Here is a 19,456-nt window from a genome sequence, read left to right as displayed (position 1 = left end):
TATTTAAATTGTATTGAGAATAATTCAATTCATCAGAAGAATTGAATTAATTATGAAAATAATTCAATTTTCAAAAACAATTTTAACAAAATTTTTCAAAGTAATTGAATTTCTGCGAAGAATTTTTGTTTAAATTTTGAATTTTTGCGAAGAAATATATCAAGTTTTTAAAAATAATGAAATTCTTTTGAGATTTTTTTTTTTTTTGAATTTGTTTTGAAAATAATTTAATTTTTGCGAAGAATTTTATTAAAGATTGTGAAAGAAAGAAATAATAATTAATTAGTAAATTAGTTAATAATTAGATTTTTTTTTTAATTTTGGAATCTGAAATTATTCTAAGATTGAAATTAATATTTGAAAATAAAAGTTTTCTAATTTGCATAATAATAATAAATAAAATACCGCGATTATAAAATAAAATTAGAGAATAAAATGATAAATTTTATTTACTGTTTAAATTTTATTTACTGTCTAAATTTATTTACAATCAAAATTTTATTCACTGCGTTTGAATTTCATTTACTGTCTAAAATTTATTTACTATCTGAGTTTGAAGTAGCACTATTGTTTTCTAACTTACTGCAGTGTGCTTCGTCACTATTATCACCGCAATCGTCCCTGTGGTTACATCTCATGGATTGTTCCACACAATGTTGCGTCGTATTACATCTGAATTGATCTAGTCTACATGGAGGATTTGTAGTGGGACAGTCTTCTTCGTCCTTTTCATTTCGACAGTCCAAATAGCCGTCACATTTTTTTTCTTTTGGTATACAGAACTCAGGTGTCGTTCCGCTACACCTGAAGTCGTCCGTCTGACATTTCCTGTAATCTACAAATAACAATGCAGAAAATTACTATCTTTTCCTCTCAGACATTATATATTTTTTTCTTTCCACTCAAAATTTATTCTTATACAGACAAATCAAAATTAAAAAAAAATATCTTTCTCTAAATTGTCAGTAGCTATTCATTCAAAAATTTTCCTATTTATTTCTCTTGAAATGAATTCAAAATCAATTCTGAAAGAATTTATTTATTTTGAAATGAATTCAAATTCAATTCTTTTAGAATTGAATTCATTTCTAAAGAAATAAATTCTTTCCAGTTTTATTTATTTTACGAAGCAATTTACAGTCGTCGTTAAGAATATTCGAAAAGTTTTGAATATTCAAGTAAATTATTTACCTCCACCTGGAAATTAATTAAGGAATTTTCTAAATTATATTTTTTTAAATTCAACGTTAAAAAAATATTTTTTTCCATTAAGATAGAAGAGATTTTGTATAAATTAAAAAATGGGGATTTACCCTTTTATCATCAAGAGGTTGAGGAAAATTTTCCCTCGAGTAAAGAGAATTTTTTTTTAAAATGTAAATTCTCAGACGTTCGTATCGCGATAACGGTTGCCATTTGAAATAAATTAATGATACCTTCAACCTATTGAAAGTGAGTTAGATGATTATTTAATTTCTTATTTATATTCCTTGAAGTGTCAGTCGTCGAGTTTTTGAAAGTTAATACCACTAATTCAACACAATATTGTGGTTCATTCAATTTTACCATTAAAGCGGACTTTATACATTACTTTCAAAGTATAAAGAATAAAAACCACAATTACGAGATTTTATAATTGTAGACTATGTTTATCAGACGAAAATTTATTTACAATTACTTCTGGGAACTTATGCAAACTTTGTTTTTAACAATTTGTAGAAAGAGGAGAAAAAAATAAAATCGTAAATTCAATTTTTAGTCTCTGTAATGAGTGTTGAAAAATTTCTGTAAATATACTCGAGGAGTTTGAATGAAGATCGTGAGAAACGTGAAATGAAAAAATTTCTTTTTTCCCTACGGGGCAAAAAAATTGTGTATTGAAATATTAAATTTTGTTGCACAGATTTTCAGAGTGAAAGTCAATTTTGCACTAAGTAAGAAGTTTGACGACTTTTTTTTGAAAATAGTGAAAAAATAAAAAAATAGTCTATAAATTTTCATTTTTCCTAATTGTTTGAATTTAACTTTTCAAGAATAAAAAAAAAAATTGTATAACATTCTTGAGAGTGTAAAAAAATAACTGAATTAAAATTAAAAAATCGAATAACATTGTCGAGAGTAAAGAAACAATTGAATTTAAAAAAAATCGAATACATAACATTGTTGAGAGTAAAAAAACAATTGAATTAAAAACAAATCGAATAACATTGTCGAGAGTGTAAAAAATAATATAATTGAAAAAAAATTGAATAACATTGTCTAGAGTAAAAAAACAATTGAATTAAATAAAAAATCGAATAACATTGTCGAGAGTGTAAAAAATAATTGAATTAAAAAAATCGAATAACATTTTTGGTAACAAAACAATTGGATTAAAAAAAAATCGAATAACATTGTCGAGAGTAAAAAACAATTGAATAGAAAAAAAATCGAAAACATTGTAGTGAGTGTAAAAAAACAATAGAATTGAAAAAAAATCGAATAACATTGTCGAGAGTGTAAAAAATAATTGAATTAAAAAAATCGAATAACATTTTTGGTAACAAAACAATTGGATTAAAAAAAATCGAATAACATTGTCGAGAGTAAAAAACAATTGAATAGAAAAAAAATCGAAAACATTGTAGTGAGTGTAAAAAAACAATAGAATTGAAAAAAAATCGAATAACATTGTCGAGAGTGAAAAAAAACAATTGAATAATTATAATCGTCTATTTTTAGTGATATTTTCAGAGTGGGGATAATTTTCGAGTCTCAATTCGTAAATGGAGATAGTTGAATTGAATTGTCAGATCTTCCGGAACGGGGATCATGACAGGCGATGTTTTGTACTTGTTTAGTAACCCAACAAAATGTCGAGATAAACTCATAAGACTTGGTGAAGTCTAGAGAATCTTTATAAAGAGAAGAGGCATTTCGACCAAGAAACTCAAGGCAATGAAGAAAAAGCGATGATCCCTCAAACGTTAGCACGAAGAACCTGTTTCTCGACATCTGCATAGAGACCTCGAAGAGGGTTCCGGCTCCGATCAGTGGCTATCGTTATCCATTCCCCGTGTGCTTAGAAAAGTAAGTGTTTGAGAAATGCGGTGTAGCAATAAACCATCATCTCTCTCTCTCTCTCTTCTTCTCTCCTTCTATCTATTTATCCTCCTTCTCCTTTCTCCTCACTATCATTCCATCCATTGTTTCTCTCAAAACTATTTGTACGTATGAACCTTCACCTGCTACTGATAAATAAAGTCAGGATTAAAAATTAATTTCTCTCCCCTTTGGGGAATTTTGGGGATTTTTAAAATCTTTTAGGTGAATTTGGAAATATTTTGGAGGATTTCGATAAAATGGAAAAATTTTATTCAAAACTTCCATCGGAGTATATTTTTTGTTTTCCTAATTCAGGCCTTGGATCGACTTTAAGGCGCAAAGAAAGGCGATTAAAGATTCGATAATAAAGTCGAAAAAGTATTTTCTTTATTCAGTGTTATCAGAAAAATTTCATTTGGATTTTTCCCTAACCTTTCACTGATTTCGAAATTCAATTCAAAACAATAATTTTGTTAAATAAATATTCAAATACTAGTTCTCCATTTTTCTACAGGGAAATTAAAATTTTTTAAATTTCAATTACAAATCTTCTAATATTCAATTATTTTCAAAAATTAAAACTGCAATTCTTTTAAAATTTATTTAATTTGTATAATTTTTAACTAAACTTCTCTAAATCACACGGAAAAAAATCTTTACCAGGAACAATTGCAAATTTCACTGCATTAGCATTATAATAATAACAAGAAAATAATTAAATTTGAAAAAATAATTTAAAAATATTTTCTAAAAAAATATTTTAAAATAATTTTTGAAAAACAGTAGATTTTTTAGTTATATATAATTGAAATTTAGTACAATTTTTTAACGAAAATTGAATTTCTAAAACGAATTTTTACAAAAAATTGAAAAATAATAAAGTTTTTGAAGAATTTTAATTACAAATGTGAAAATATAAGATTTTTTGAAACTTTAATGACAATTCTAATAAAGCACATTTTCTTTTAATTTTAATTATAACTTTCTTTGTTAATTACAGAATTTAAAAAAATTATTTAAAAAAAATTCTAAAAATTGGTTTATTAAAAATATTATAATATTATTTTTAGAAAATAATTTAATCTTTTCAAAGAATTTCTAAACAATTTTAAAAACCTAATCAAATTTTTCAAGAATCTTAATTAAATATTTTGAAAATTAATTTTTCCTCGGCCAAAATTTTAATAATTCTAGAAAAATTTGATTATTTAAAAATTTTTAATCTAATTATTTTGTTAAATAATATTGAATTTTCGGAAATATGTGATTAAAAATTTTATATATTGAAAATACTTTAATTTAAAAAAATTATAGGAAAAAAATTTTAAAGAATTGCTTTTTTAAAAATATAATGTTATTTTTCAAAAATAATTGAATTTGTTAGAAGAAGTTTCGGAAAATTTAGAAAGCTAATTAATTCATTGAAGAATATTAATTCAAAGCTTTTAAAAATTGATTTTTCCTCCGAAATTTTAATAATTTTAGAAAATTTGATTATTTTAAAAATTTTAATGTTAAATTTTTGTAGATAATTGAATTTTCGTAAATACGTAATTGAAAATATAAAAAATAATTGAATTAGAAGTTACTTTTCCTAAAAAATTTAAATAATAATTCTGGAAAATTATATTTTTAAGACAATTTTAATGTATTTTTTTTTTGATAATTGAATTTTTGGAAATATGTAAATTATTCTTGAAAATAATTGAATTATATAAAAATTACAATAAAAATCTTCTCAGAATTGATTTTCTTAAAAATATAATGTTATTTTTTGAAAATGATTGAATCTTTTAAAAGAATTTTTGGACAATTTAAAAAAAATCAATATCTTTGAGAATTTTCATTACAAATTTGGAAAATAATTTTTTTCTCCACAATTTTAATGTAATTATTTTTGTAGATAATTGAATTTTCAGAAATATGAATTCAAAAATATTGAAAATCTTTGAATTTAAAAAATCATCATATTATAAAAACTTCCAAGAATTACATTTTTAAAAAAAAATGTCTTATATTTATTTTTGGAGAATTCAATTGTTTAAAAAATTTCAGTTTAAATTTTAATGAAATACTTTTAAAAAGTCAATTGTTTAAAATCAGTCTTTTCTCTAAGAATTGATTGAGATGTAAGAATTGAAGAAAAAAGTTTTCAAAAACAAAAAAAAATATTTAGAAAATTTACATTTCTTGGAAAAATTATTCAAAAACAAATTTTGAAATACTTGACTGCAGTTATTTTCTACGTTATAAAAATCAAAGTAATTTCTATTTTATACAAAAAAAATGTAATTTTCTCGCAATATTTGAAAGAAAATATTTTTGAAAAAAAATCGAAAAAAATCGGCCTTTTTTGAAAATAGCCGAAAAAAAGTCGTCCAAAATGTCCAGAAAGTATCATCTAAGGCCTGCAAATTAGAATATAAAATTCTAAATTTTACCCCACCTGAAAAAAAACTGAAACTGAAAATACAATAATTTAGTTGTTCTGAATAATAAATTTATTAAATAAAAATAAAAAAAATGAATGTAGAATATAGAAAAAAATCACAATGTCTGTATTTTGAATGAAATATCACGACAATTAGAGAAAGTAATTGTGTCAATCGTAGGGTTCAACTTTCGAGAGAATATGTAATAAAAAAATACTTACTACATCCGGCCTCGTCGGTGCCATCAACACAGTCTACTGTCATGTCACATCTCTGATGGGGAGGTATGCAGTAAGTTTTATTAAATATATACTGGCCGCATGACGTTTGTCCAAGCTCGCACTCAGGCGGTCCTGTAATAAAATAAAATCAATATTCAGCTGAGTTCGAAAAATTATTATTATTGGAAAATTCAATAAAACAAAAAAAAAAAAAAATATTCCAACCGAGGCAAAAAATTCAGCACTAAAACATTTTTTCAACAAAGTTTTATTACGAAAAAAATTTCTACTGTTAAATAAATAACTAACTAAAAAAATTAATATTTTGCGCCCGTGAATTGAAAAAAAAATGAAAATAAAATAAAAAATACTATTAAGTTAAAAAGTTCTTTTAATTTAATTAAAAATTTATTGTAAAAACGTAAATCAAAAATTTAACTTCAATTTAATTCAACTCTTCTTTTATTTTTATCCTTATTTTTATTTTTTTTAACTCATTTAATTATTTTCCCCTCAGTTATTATAATTAATTAAATAAATAACATTCTTATTTAAAATTAAGAATTTTTATTTAAAAAATAAATAATAATATTTTTACTGTAGAAAAATATTAAGAAATAAATTTTTTATTTCCAAAATATTAAAAAATAAAATTTTTAATTTTAAATTACAAAAAAAAAATAGTTGACAATAAAAACTAATTAACATTTTTTTTCACTGAGGAAAAAGGCAATTCTGAAAAATATTTCTCCATTCCGGCGAAATTGGAGATTATTAGAAATCTCATGTGAACAAATAATGTCACGTTCGATCGATAGAAAACTTCACTTGTGATTAAGAGGAATGACAAGAAAAACTAAAAGAGAACTGCCAATCATAAATGGCATTGACTTTCTACACGTACTCAAATAATATATCTCGTTGCAAGTGATATTTCATTATTTTTTTTTTCGTCGCAATTTAATGAAGACAATTAAAATCACGAGAGTGTTGAAAGGTGTTAATTCAGCAAAAATTTTTAAATTAATAGTTTTCACACACTTTTTTATTATTTTTCCCCCTCATTTATTATTTTAACACTTTTTTTAAAGATTTTTATTATTTCAACTCTTTTTTTATTATTTTTATTATTGCGACTATTTATTTTATTAATTTTCCCTAATTAATTATTTTTATTATTTCGACTTTTTTTTTCTTTTTTTTCACAATTTCTAAACTTTTTTTTACAGTTTTTATTATTTTTCCCCTTTACTTCGAAATTAACTATGAATTAATAAAATATTCAAGGAAATTATTTCGTAAAAAGAAAATTGAAGAATGTCATTGAAATTGTATGGAAAAAATTTTATCAAATGAATGCAAATAAAACAATTCAAGAGATGAATAAAAAATTATAAAAATTTAAAAAATAGTAAATAATGGAAAATTTTTTTTAATATTCTATATCTAATAATCGAAAAATAAGTAGTAAATATTTTTATTTACATTCTTTTTGTTATTATTTCTTGTCGACATAATTGTGAGTGTAAAAATGGGAAAAATTATTCAATCCACATAATTATTATTCAATAATAATAATTTCTGATAATAGCTTCTAAGCAATTTTAATATCTGGTGATTAAATAATTCACATATATTATATTAACAATAAAATTCCAATGAGAAAATATTTATTGCGACAGTAATTTTAATTTATCGTAAATTTTCGAAAACAACTTTTTAGATTTATATTTTAAAAAACACAAATAAAATAAATTAACAAAAAATAATTTGTAATATAAAAATCCCAATTTTAAAGCAGAAAGTTTGTCTGTTACAAAATAAAATCAATAATAATATAATAACAATAAAAAAATAATTTGTATCTAAATAATAAGTAATCACTTGCAATAAATAAATAATAAATAATAACTAATAAACCATTATTAAATAAGCAATAAAAATAAATATTATAATAAGTAAACCTAATAAATAAACAAATGAATACATAATAAAAGAAAACAAAAAGTAAAATAAAAAATTAAAAAATAAATAAAAAATAAATAAAGAATAAATAAAAATTAATAAAAAAACAGTAAAAATAAACCAATAAACAAAATTTGAAAAAATTATGTACTTTATAATTAAACTAATTACCTTAATTTAATGATCAATGTAATTATTACTTAAAGAAAATTTTTTTGCAAACAATTGATTTTTTTTTTTGAAAAAAAATATTAAATTTGAGTAAAAAAAAAAAATTGGAACTATTTTTAGATAATTGGTCCTTTAGTTTACAAATAAATTTTTATTGTATATTTTTATGTGTTTGTGTGAAAAAAGTCACGTGTATATTTCCTTTTTTATGAATGATGCTCGCACAATAAAGAAACATTGATCGAACTGCCTCATTTGAATGCAATAATGAATGCGATGCGATTTGAGGATTATTTAAACTATCTTAATTTCGCTTTTATTTTTCAAATGACTCTGGACGGCTTTTTTTATCTTTTAACAGCAAAAGCTGACATTTACGTAATATAATTGCAGGAAGTAGATGTACAAGCACATATTTGTTATGAAATTCGACAGTTTTCCACGCAACTAATGACAACAGGTATTTTACTATTTTTTTTTTTTATTTTTTTCATTTTTTCTACAAAGATTCTCATTTCAACTTGAAATCACAGTTAATTTCTATATTTCTATTTCCGAGTTCTTGTGACTATCAGTGTAATAACTATAATTGAATATTATATTGTTGAGAAAAGAGAAAAATTATTTTGTTATTTAACTTAATCTGTTTTTATCATTCAATTTTTATTTTTATTTTTATTATTAAATTTTCCATTTTATTTTTATTATTGAAATTTTCCATTTTATTTTTATTATTAAATTTTCATTTTACTTTTTATTATTCAAATTTCATTTTAGTTTTATTATTAAATTTTCATATTATTTTTATCATTCAAATTTTATTTTATTTTTGTCAACGAATTTTCATTTTATTGTTATTATTCAAATTTCAATTTATTTTTACTTTTTATTATTATTTAATATATTGTATTATAAATGTAAAAATAAAAAATACTAATTATATTGTGATACTATAATTATATTGTGACACTAATTATATTGTGACACTAATTATATTGTGATAATAATTATATTGTGATACTAATTATATTGTGATAATAATTATATTGTGATAATAATTATATTGTGACACTAATTATATTGTAATAATAATTATAATATGATAATAATTATTTTTATATTTTAGGTATTCATATTATATTACCTATATTTATTTATATTTATTTGTTTATTTATATTTATTTATTTATTTTTATTTATTTATTTTAATTAATTTATTTTAATTAATTTATTTTAATTACCGTTAATAATAATTAAAAGTGCTATTAAGTGAATTGAGCAATATTTAGATTGAAATAAAAATTTTGCGATTAAACTGACAGAAATAATGAATGATTGGCTGCAGATAAAAAGAAAACTAACGTTCAAGATATAAAAGCCCTTTAGTTTAAAATAATTACAGTTTTGCAGACTGAAAATCCCGCTGAACATCTGGACTTGGCATTCAACTTTATGCTTCATAAAAGCCAAAACATAAATCAGGATTCTTATGTAAATCTTTTGTTTTAATGTTATTTAAATGTAAGGAATTATTTTGAATAAAAAAATCCTCTAATCATCCCTCTTGGAATTTCTTTAAAAAAAAACAAATAAATTTATATTTATAGAAAAATTCTCAAAAATTTATAGCAAAATTATTTAAAAATTGTGTTAAAAAAAAGTGTCGGAATTTTTTTAAATTAATTAGATTTGGAAATAAAAACCATAAATCTCCAAAAACTTCAATTTTAAATTAGAATTTTTTACTTTTTTCTATTTTTTATGAATGTTTTTTATTTTTTCTATGTTAATTAAATTGAAACTCGATTTGAAATTGAAATTTTATTTTTTTCACTCTTTTTCTTTTTTCATATTGTAATTTATTTAGTAGTTTATTTTGTTATTTATTTTTATTATTTATTTTTCATATTATAATTGAATTTAAAGTCAATTTTAAATTGAAATTTATTTTTTTTTATTTTCACACTGTTTATATTTATATTTTTCAATTAAACTAAAATTCAATTTAAATTGAATAGGAGTTTTAAATATTTTCTATTATTAAATTAAAAAGTAAAAGAGAGGAAAATTTAAGTGAAATTTACTAATTATTTTTCCGTGTAAAAAGAGACAAAAAATAATTGAATTAAAATCTAATTTTAAATTCAATTAAGTTTCAACTGTTTTTCCTATCATTAAATTAAAAAAAAAACAAAAGGGAAGAATGGTAAAAATTAAGTAAAATTTTTCAATTTTTTCCGTGTAAAAAAAGACAAAAAATAAATTATTCAATTGAGTTAAAATTCAAATTCAGTTTCAAATTTTTTGCTTATTATTAAATTTAGAAAATAAACAAAATGAAAAAATTGAGTAAAATTTAATAAATTTTCCCTTGTAGAAAAAGACAAAAAATTTATTATTCAAATTGAAATTCAATTTTAAATTGAATTCAGTTTGAAATTTTTTATATTTTCTTAAAAAAAGAGAGAGATTAAATTAAAAAATATATATAGAAAAAAGGAAGAAATTAAGTAATATTTAATAAATTTTTCCTTGTAGAAAAATACAAAAAATTTATTATTTAATTGAATTAAAATTCAATTTTCAATTCAATGCAGTTTTAAATTTTTTCTATTTTCATAAAAAAGGGGAAATAAAATTTAAAAATATTTAGAAAGCAGGAAAAAATTTAATAAAGTTTATTAATTTTTTGCCGTGTAAAAAAGGCGAAAAAATAATATATTCTTTATAATTGAATGAAAATTCAATTTTAAATATTGAATTCAGTTTAAAATTCGTCCTCTGTTATTAAATTGAAAAATAAAAAAGGGAAAAATTGAGTAAAATTCATTAATTACCCCCTTTACATAGAAATAAATAAATAAAATTTTTCCCCACCTGAAAAATGACAAAAACTGAATATTTTCTCATTAGCAAAAATAATCTTTTCCCATCGACTTTTTATCTCTTTGAGCAAAAAAAAAAAAAAAAAAAAAACTATTTAACACTGTCTTCTTGCGGCGAATCCTATCAAAAAGTCTATTTATACGTAATCTCGAAAAAAAGCCAAAGAAAAAAAGATCAGAAAAAAAAAAAAAATAGGAAAAGAAAAGATAATCTAAAAGGGCACTTACGGCATGACTGGAACTCGTCCTCTGCATTATCGCAATCCTTTTGATAGTTACAGACCCAGAGGGATGGGATGCACTTTCCGTCAGTACATCTGAACATTCCCATCGGACAACCAACTCCATCGCCTAAAACAGAGAGATGAATAGAAACCAATGAGCAATATTCGTGTAGCGTGATAGGTGAAAGGGCATTGCCACGAGAATTCACTCTTTCATCTCCTCCTCAGCACATTAACTTTATATCATCCAGGATTTATTTCACACAAATTCTTTACAAATTCTCTCTCTAATCCTCTCGCAACGAGTCTATATAATAATAATAAATGTTCCTGTCTTCGCGGTTTTCTAATTTCATAAATTAAATAACTTTCGATACTTTTTCAATAATACAAGAAATTTCATTTTATTTTCAATTTTTTAATTTGTTTTTAATTAATTACTTCTTTCGTTTCGAAAATTGATTTCAATTTTTTTTATTTCGTATTTTTTCTATTTTTATATCTTTTTCTGTTTCTCTATTTTTTGTTTTTATATCTTTTTCTGTTTCTCTATTTTTTGTTTCTATATTTTTTTCTGTTTTTATATTTTTTCTGTTTTCTATTTTTTTCCGTTTTTATATTTTTTCTGTTTTCTATTTTTTTCTGTTTCTCTATTTTTTGTTTCTACATTTTTTTCAGTTTCTATGTATATTTTTTTTGTTTTTATATTTTTTCTGTTTTCTATTTTTTTCCGTTTTTATATTTTTTCTGTTTTCTATTTTTTTCTGTTTCTCTATTTTTGTTTCTACATTTATTTTTCAGTTTCTATATGTATATTTATTTTTCTTTTTATATTTTTTCTGTTTTCTATTTTTTCTGTTTCTGCATTTTTTTCAGTTTCAATTTTTTTTGTTCGTACATTTTTTTTGTTTTTTTTTCTGTCTTTTTACTGTTTCTATACTTTTTTGTTTATAAATTTTATTATGTCTGAATATTTTTCTGATTCTATATTTTTGTTCTGTTAATATTTCATTTAAATAAATAATTAGTTTGCAGAAATAATTATTTTATTTTCTCTAATTTTTTACTTAATTTTTTGTTTAATTATATAAATTTCCATTCAAATAATAAAATACTTGATAATATTTATTATTATCAATATAAATATTCAAGGCAAATAAATTTTTACTCAAATTAAATGAACGAATTAGTTAGTAGTAAAACAATTATTAATAAATATATAAATAAACAAACAAATAATCATAAATTATTATATAATGTTAATAAATATTAACAGAAAATATATTTAAAAGAATAGTTTTATAAAATAATTCCTCGGGGAATCGAACCCCCGACTAGCGACCTAATTTAACTACTTGAACGTCTTAAGGACTGCGGCTACTACGCAAGTTTTTTTAATTATAAATTTGATAAAATTTGATAATGTAGGTAATTAGTAATAATAATAATAACACTAAAAGGTTCAGTTTTACGTTCCAAATACTCTAGGAACATTTATTTTTGAAAAATAACAACGAATATTATTTTCAATTCAGTTTATATATTATAATAATATTTACCGAGATTTGACTTTTGCCTATGGATAGGATTTATAAATTAGCGAAACCTTAAGAGAGAAAGTAGGTGTATTATATTCTCGAGTTTGAATTTACAATATTGGGATTCAATCTTCCTAAGCATTTCTGTGGCTTGAAAATTGTGACTGTTGAGGAGCACGATTTCTTGATATTCAACTGGTGGAGTGAATCGACATGCATTTATGAGAGAAGAACTTTTACCCAAAGCAATTCCTCAATGCATAAATATATCTATATATATATATATTAAATAGTTGGCTCAAACGTGAGGTATGCACAATCGATTATGCAAATAATGCAGGTCGTTTAATCAGGAATGTCATTTATATATATATATATATATATATATATATATATATATATATATATATATATATATATATATATATAGTAAATAATATAATATCGAATAGTGTACATAGTTAAGTGAACTGAAGATAATTAGTGATGTGGTTTTAATTACGCACTACATTTGTAATTCAAAACGAATATATATATACAATTGACTTTTGATGAAAATCATTTTTCAATTCAATAAATTACATTGGACATATTCGATTTGTAATTTTAAACTTGAATATTAAATTCTAAATAAATAATTATATGAGCATATTTTATATTATATTATTATTATTAAATAATTTTAATGTTCCTCAAGTTTTTGACGTTTAAATAGAAAAATTAAATAAATAGACTGTAAATAAAAATAAATAAAAGAAAATCGACGATTTTAGTTTAAATAAATAAATAAATAATATATAAATATATATTTTAAATAAATAAATTATTATCTTTGTTATATAATAATAATTATTATTATTATTAAAAGATTTTTAATTTTCTTGTTTGGCCTAATGGCTTATTATTTGTAGATATTATTATAATAATATTTTGTCACTAAAAAATAATTTATAAAGTTTCAAACTATTTAATTTAATTTTTTGTTTTTTATTGCAGTGAGTAGTAATTTTTTGAGAATATTTATATTTAAAGAATATTTAATTCATTTAATGTTCAAAATTTGTTGAATATTTTAATTCAAAACAATTAATTTGTTATTTTTAAATGAAAATTAATTTGTGTATAAAAAAACTCACTATTATAACTCGAAAAATATTAAATTTATAGATATTATTTTTCATTTTAGGAGAGGAATTATTGAAAATATTTAAACAGAAAATAAATTTAGTTCATTTGAACGTTAAAAATTTTATAGGGACATCAAATTTTTAGGAACATGAAAATATAATTTTAATTTTTCAATATAGGCAAAAGTCATAAAGTCACAAACCCGCATAAAGGACTGGGGGTTTTGTAAGTGAATAAATAAATAAATGAATAATTAAAAAATTAAGTAAAAAAAAAAAATAATAAAAAATTAAGTCAATAATTAAATAAATAAACAAAAAATTTAATAAATAAATAAACAAATAATTAAATAAATAAAAAATTAATTATGTAAATAAATTAGCAAATAAATAAATAATTAAAAGTTAAAAATAAAAAAATCAAACGTGAGAAATTTTTGTAATTAGACCAAAAATAAATAAAAGGCAAAAACAAGAAAAAAAAAACATCAAAGTAAGTATGTAATTTCTTTCAAGTACAAATTGAAGAAAATCAGATGAAAAAGTACGCGCGCACTAATCGTGTAGATATAAAAGAGGGAAATGAATCGTTTTTGTTTGAAAAAGAGAAATGGGATTTTACACTGGAATCGAGAAAACAGAAGTCCCTTGTTCAGACATGGAATAAATCTTTTGAAAGCGAGGTTTGTTTTCAAATTTAAATTCCTTTACTTTCATATAGTTTTGCGCGCATGTTTTTTTTCTTCCTTTTATTTTTCCTTAAGATCTGCCCTTAAAGCCATGCGATTTTATATATTTACGTAAATTGTATGGAAAAAGACAAACCAAACCGCCGTTAACCCCGAGGTGAAATACCGTATCGCAAAGAGAGGAACGTGAAATTGACTCAATCGCATTTCACGATTCACGATCGCTTATCAATAATTGACTTTCCACTATTCTACTTGAAAAGACGCGCTTTTTTTCCTATTTTTTTTCTTATTTTTTTTTACGTAAAATCGCATCTCAAGCGCGAAATTACTTCCTCGTTCTAATAGGAGCTCGAGACAATACAGAAGAAAAAATCTTCGATCAAATCTGATATGTATCATTTGCGCGAAGGTAAATATTTAGCGAAAAAGTAATTACTAAAACTAATTGTGCGCGAAAAAAAAATTTATGATTGATTCATTAGAGAAATAGGTATGTAGAATTTTGTTCTGCGATTATTTTAAAATTGAATTAAAAATTTTATTGAAAAATTAAATTTACTCTAAAATTGAATTAATTTAAAATAATTAGTTTGTTAATAAAATTTTCACTGACTTTTTGCTTCAGCAATTAGTTAGAAATAATTATTATAGTGAAAAAAAATTATTTTGATCAAAATACCCAATTACTCGTCAATTATTTATCAAATAATCATTTGTTATAAATAAATATTTAAATCAAATAATTTTTATTTGAATCAAAAAATTTTTAATTGATCCAAATTCAGTGTTTGATGCAAATACAATTTAATTAGTTTAAATTAAACTTCTACTCAACTAAAATTAAACTTCTATTCAATTATTTCAACACGAAAATAAGTAATTTATCGGATAATTGATTAATTTTAAAAATTGAATACTTCTAAAGAATATTATCAAAATTTTTGAAAATAATTTGATTTCTTTCGAAGAATTTTAATAAAACTTTCGAAAATAATTACATTTTTCGAGGAATTTATTTAAAATTGTATTTAAAATAATTAAAATCCTGTGAAAAATGTTATTGTAAATAACAATTATACTATTAATTTATTGTTAAACAACGAATGTTATTGAATTTTTTTAAATTATTAAATTTCTGTAAAAAATTTTATTATTTGTAAAAATAATTGAATTCTTGCAAAAGATTTTATTAAAATTTTTGAAAATAATTGAATTTTTTTAAATCATTTAATGAAAATTTAAAAGAATAATTAAATTGTTTCGAATAATTTAATTAAAATTGCATATAAAAACAATTGAATTTTTGCGATGATTTTTATTATTTATGAAAATAATTGAATTCTTATCAAAATCAAAATTTTAGAAAATAATTAATTTCTTTCAAAGAAATTTTGAAATTTCAGCAAAAAAATTATACACACTTGATTATTTTTTTACAACGAAAAAAAAAGTTGAGTTAGAAATATTTTTTAACCTCTCAACTTTAAAAAAAAAAAAATAATAATAATTTTCAATAAGGAATAAATTTATCAAGAAAAATAAACGTTGCGACTATTTTCAATAACTGAATTAAAAATCTCTTGAGAATAATCTCGAGTAAAAAAAAAATTAGAAGAATCTTTTTCAAGAGCACTTATTAAATTATTAAAAATTATGGGAGTGAGTTTTTTTTATCTTCTCTGGCCATATTACGTATAGTGGGATTGTCTCTCATTTAAATTCAGGCGAGTCATTCATTTATTCAGGACTATATATATATACATGTGTATATTCTTAAAAGGAAAATAATTTTTAATTTCAATAATGGTTTTATTTTAAGAATATTATAGATTTTTATATGAAATAAAATATTTTCCCTGCTAAATTATTAAAAGTTTAAAAATACGAAAAGAAATTTTCTTTCTGCTTTTTTAAAAATTAGAAAAATTAAAAAATCAGTCAACTAAATTTTTTATTTGCTTCAAATAAATTTTATTTGGTTAACAAAAAATTAATTTTTAGGAATTTAATTTAAATAAAAAAAATTAATTTCTTCTCTTTATTATCTGTTATTAATTTCCAATTCTAAGTAGTAAACAAAATTTATTTGGTTCAAATAAATTTTGCTTGGTTCGTATAAAATTTTATTTGGTTCAAATAAATTTTGTTTGGTTCGTATAAAATTCTATTTGGTTCAAATAAATTTTATTTGGTTCGTATAAAATTTTATTTGGTTCGAATAAATTTTATTTGGTTCCAAAAAATTTATTCTTGACGAATTTAATTTAAATAAAAATTAATTCCTTCTCTTTATTATCTGTGTTATTAATTTCTGATTTTAAGTATAGTAATTAATTTGTAAATTTATTGTTTTTGTAAACAAGTAACTATAATTAAAGTAATTATACAATTCCTTTCCTTTTTCTCGAAAAAATTGTCCCCAAAAAAATTTCCAAGTCAAGAAATAAAGAACGAAGACAAAAATTAATATTAAAAAAATTTTCTTCTCACAGCGAGTGAAATGAAAGGAATAATACGTATAAAAATGCAGTTCCTAAAGTCAAGTGTGAAAAAACGTTTGTCAATATGATTTCAACGTTGGCTTTCGTCGAGACAAATGATGTCAGTGATGCCTTTTCAAGAGAGAATGGAACATTAAGGACCTCTTTGGACAAGACATTCACATTCGTATGAAAGGAAAATGCTTAAGGCATTCTTCTTTTTTTTTGTCTTTACTAAAAGGTTGTATGAAGTTTAAGAAGGACTTGCGGATAAACTGAATATTGTTTTTTTTTGTTTCTTCCCTTTTTTCTTTTTTTTTTCTTGTAAATAAAGAAAAATACAGCCTCACTATAAAATTTGCAATTCAAACACATGCGATGAGCAAGGAAAGGCGTTGCTGAAACGATGATTTGAGTCTGAAATAAATTTTCAACGATGCATAACTAAATTCCAGAATGTAAATGAATTTCTACGTTTATATATTTATTTATTTTTTTTCTTTTATTTATAATGTTTTATTTACTATTTAATAATAATATTATTTATTTCAAACTTTTTTCAAACTTATTTTTTGGGAGTCATATTATTTATAATTAATATTGACTTTAGAAAAAATTATTTGATACAAATAAATATTTATTTGGTACAAACAAATGTTTTTTTATTGCAATCAAATATTCATTCAATACAAACAAATATTTGTTCAAAACAAACAAATATTTTTTCAATACAAATATTTATTTAATACAAACAAATATTTTTCCAAAACAAACAAATATTTATTTAATACAAACAAATATTTTTCCAAAACAAACAAATATTTATTTAATAACAGACAAAGTAATTTTTTTTTTAAATCAAATAAAATTTTAAAAATATGTGACATGGTATTGATTTTATGATTTCAAATCGCGTGATTTGTATATAATTATTTTTATTTTCAGCGTAACAAAAAGAAAATAATTACAAAAAAAAAAGAAGTCGGATTACAAAATACAGAATTGAATGCAAAAAAAAATGTGCTTTGTTCATATAAACTTTGGTATTTGCAGCGATTGCCATTTATGTCAGTTGAATGGACTTTTGCCAAAGGAAAGTGTAACAACACTGAAGAAAACTTCAACTTTTGGCTTCATAATGTGCACACAGTACAATCTCAAGTAAATAAGCACTCAATCATCATCTCCAGGAACACTCGTTTATTAAAATTCCACAGACTCGAGCAATAAAGCACTGCGTAAAATACTAGTTTCCTTATAACTCAAAAATATCAATTTTTACATCTCTCGAGATCAAATTTCGCAATTTTTTAAACGATTTTCATGATTCTTAAATTTTTACAATTTATACAATTTAAACAATTTAAATAAATTATTAAATAGAAGAAGTTTTATAATTTTTCTTAATTTCAATTGAACAGCTAATTTCTTTCCTTAAAATTCTTACGTTAAGGGAAATATTAAGGAAATTTTTAATTTTAATGGGTAAAAACTCTATTTTAACTCTTAAAAATACCTACACACAGAAAAAAATATATTTGACTCAGACCTACTAAAAATTTTATTCGTTATAAACATATTTTATTTGGTTTAAAATAAAAATTTTATTTTTGCCAAATAAACTTTTATTCATAGCAAATAAATAATTTATTAGACTTCGTGACAAATATAAACGTATACTTGAGTCAAATGAATTATATTTGGTTCAAATATTATTGGATCAAATATTTTTGGTATTTAAATATTTTTTAATCAAATATTTTTGGTATAAATATTTTTGGTACAAATATTTTTTTGGTGCAAATATTTTTGTTTCAAATATTTTTGTACAAAATATTTTTGTACAAAATATTTTTTCGGTACAAATATTTTTGGTATAAATATTTTTGTTTAAAATATTTTGGGTTTAAAATTCTTTTCTGGTTGTACCAAAATTGTTTTATTAAAGAAATTGTACCCAATTGTTGAAAAAAGAATTTTTTTTGAAGATAAGTTGAGAACAAAGTTTTAAAGAACAGAATGATTAGAATTAGATCCAATCTAAAATTCTACATCAAACATTTCCATACAGATTACACACATGTCAAAGGGCTTTGTTGTTCAAGATGAATTAATAAAGTACAGTTTCATCCCGAGATGAAATGATTTCTATAGAGTTGGGGGAAAAATACAATTTCGAGAATAACAGTAAATGTTGACCCACCATTGAAAATGGTTTTAGAAAAAAAAACCTAAACCTTCCTATAGAAACTAACAGAAAGATTCTTCAAAATTGAGCAAGGTAATTAATGCTATATTAGAAAAACAAGACAATCGTTAGAATCATATCATTAGATTCAACAATAAGATAATCATCTGTCCCAAGCAATACTAAAAAAAGGAAATTGTAACTGAAATTCATCAAATACAAAAATCAAATCACAAAAATTTTGTTTCTGTATTTTATTTCCTTGATTTTCTCCTAATTTTCATAAAAAGAATTCACTTTTTTGCTTCCTTATATAGAGGAAGGATTGTATTTCTTATCCTGCTAATAACTTCAATTCTGGATTTTTTGCAAAATTCAATTATCTTCTAATTTTTAATTTTCAATTCTTTAAAAATATAAAAATACGATTATATTTCAAAATAATTTTT

General features: G+C 21.5%; 1 protein-coding gene across 1 annotated transcript in view; it reads right to left on the bottom strand.

The window, feature by feature from the left end:
* Positions 1–19,456, bottom strand: part of LOC122512787 (low-density lipoprotein receptor-related protein 2) — a 118,788-nt gene that overhangs the window by 31,145 nt on the left and 68,187 nt on the right. Inside the window, exons 2-4 of the mRNA XM_043628854.1 lie at positions 10,987–11,109; positions 5,738–5,869; positions 584–835 (exon numbers count right to left, since the gene is read on the bottom strand). Coding sequence (XP_043484789.1) covers positions 584–835; positions 5,738–5,869; positions 10,987–11,109 — 507 coding nt within the window. The remainder of the gene's footprint in view (positions 1–583; positions 836–5,737; positions 5,870–10,986; positions 11,110–19,456) is intronic.

This window comes from Leptopilina heterotoma, unplaced genomic scaffold (genome assembly GCF_015476425.1).
Source record: "Leptopilina heterotoma isolate Lh14 unplaced genomic scaffold, ASM1547642v1 Lhet_128, whole genome shotgun sequence".
Lineage (NCBI taxonomy): Eukaryota > Metazoa > Arthropoda > Insecta > Hymenoptera > Figitidae > Leptopilina > Leptopilina heterotoma.
This window is presented reverse-complemented; position numbering and strand designations above follow the sequence as displayed.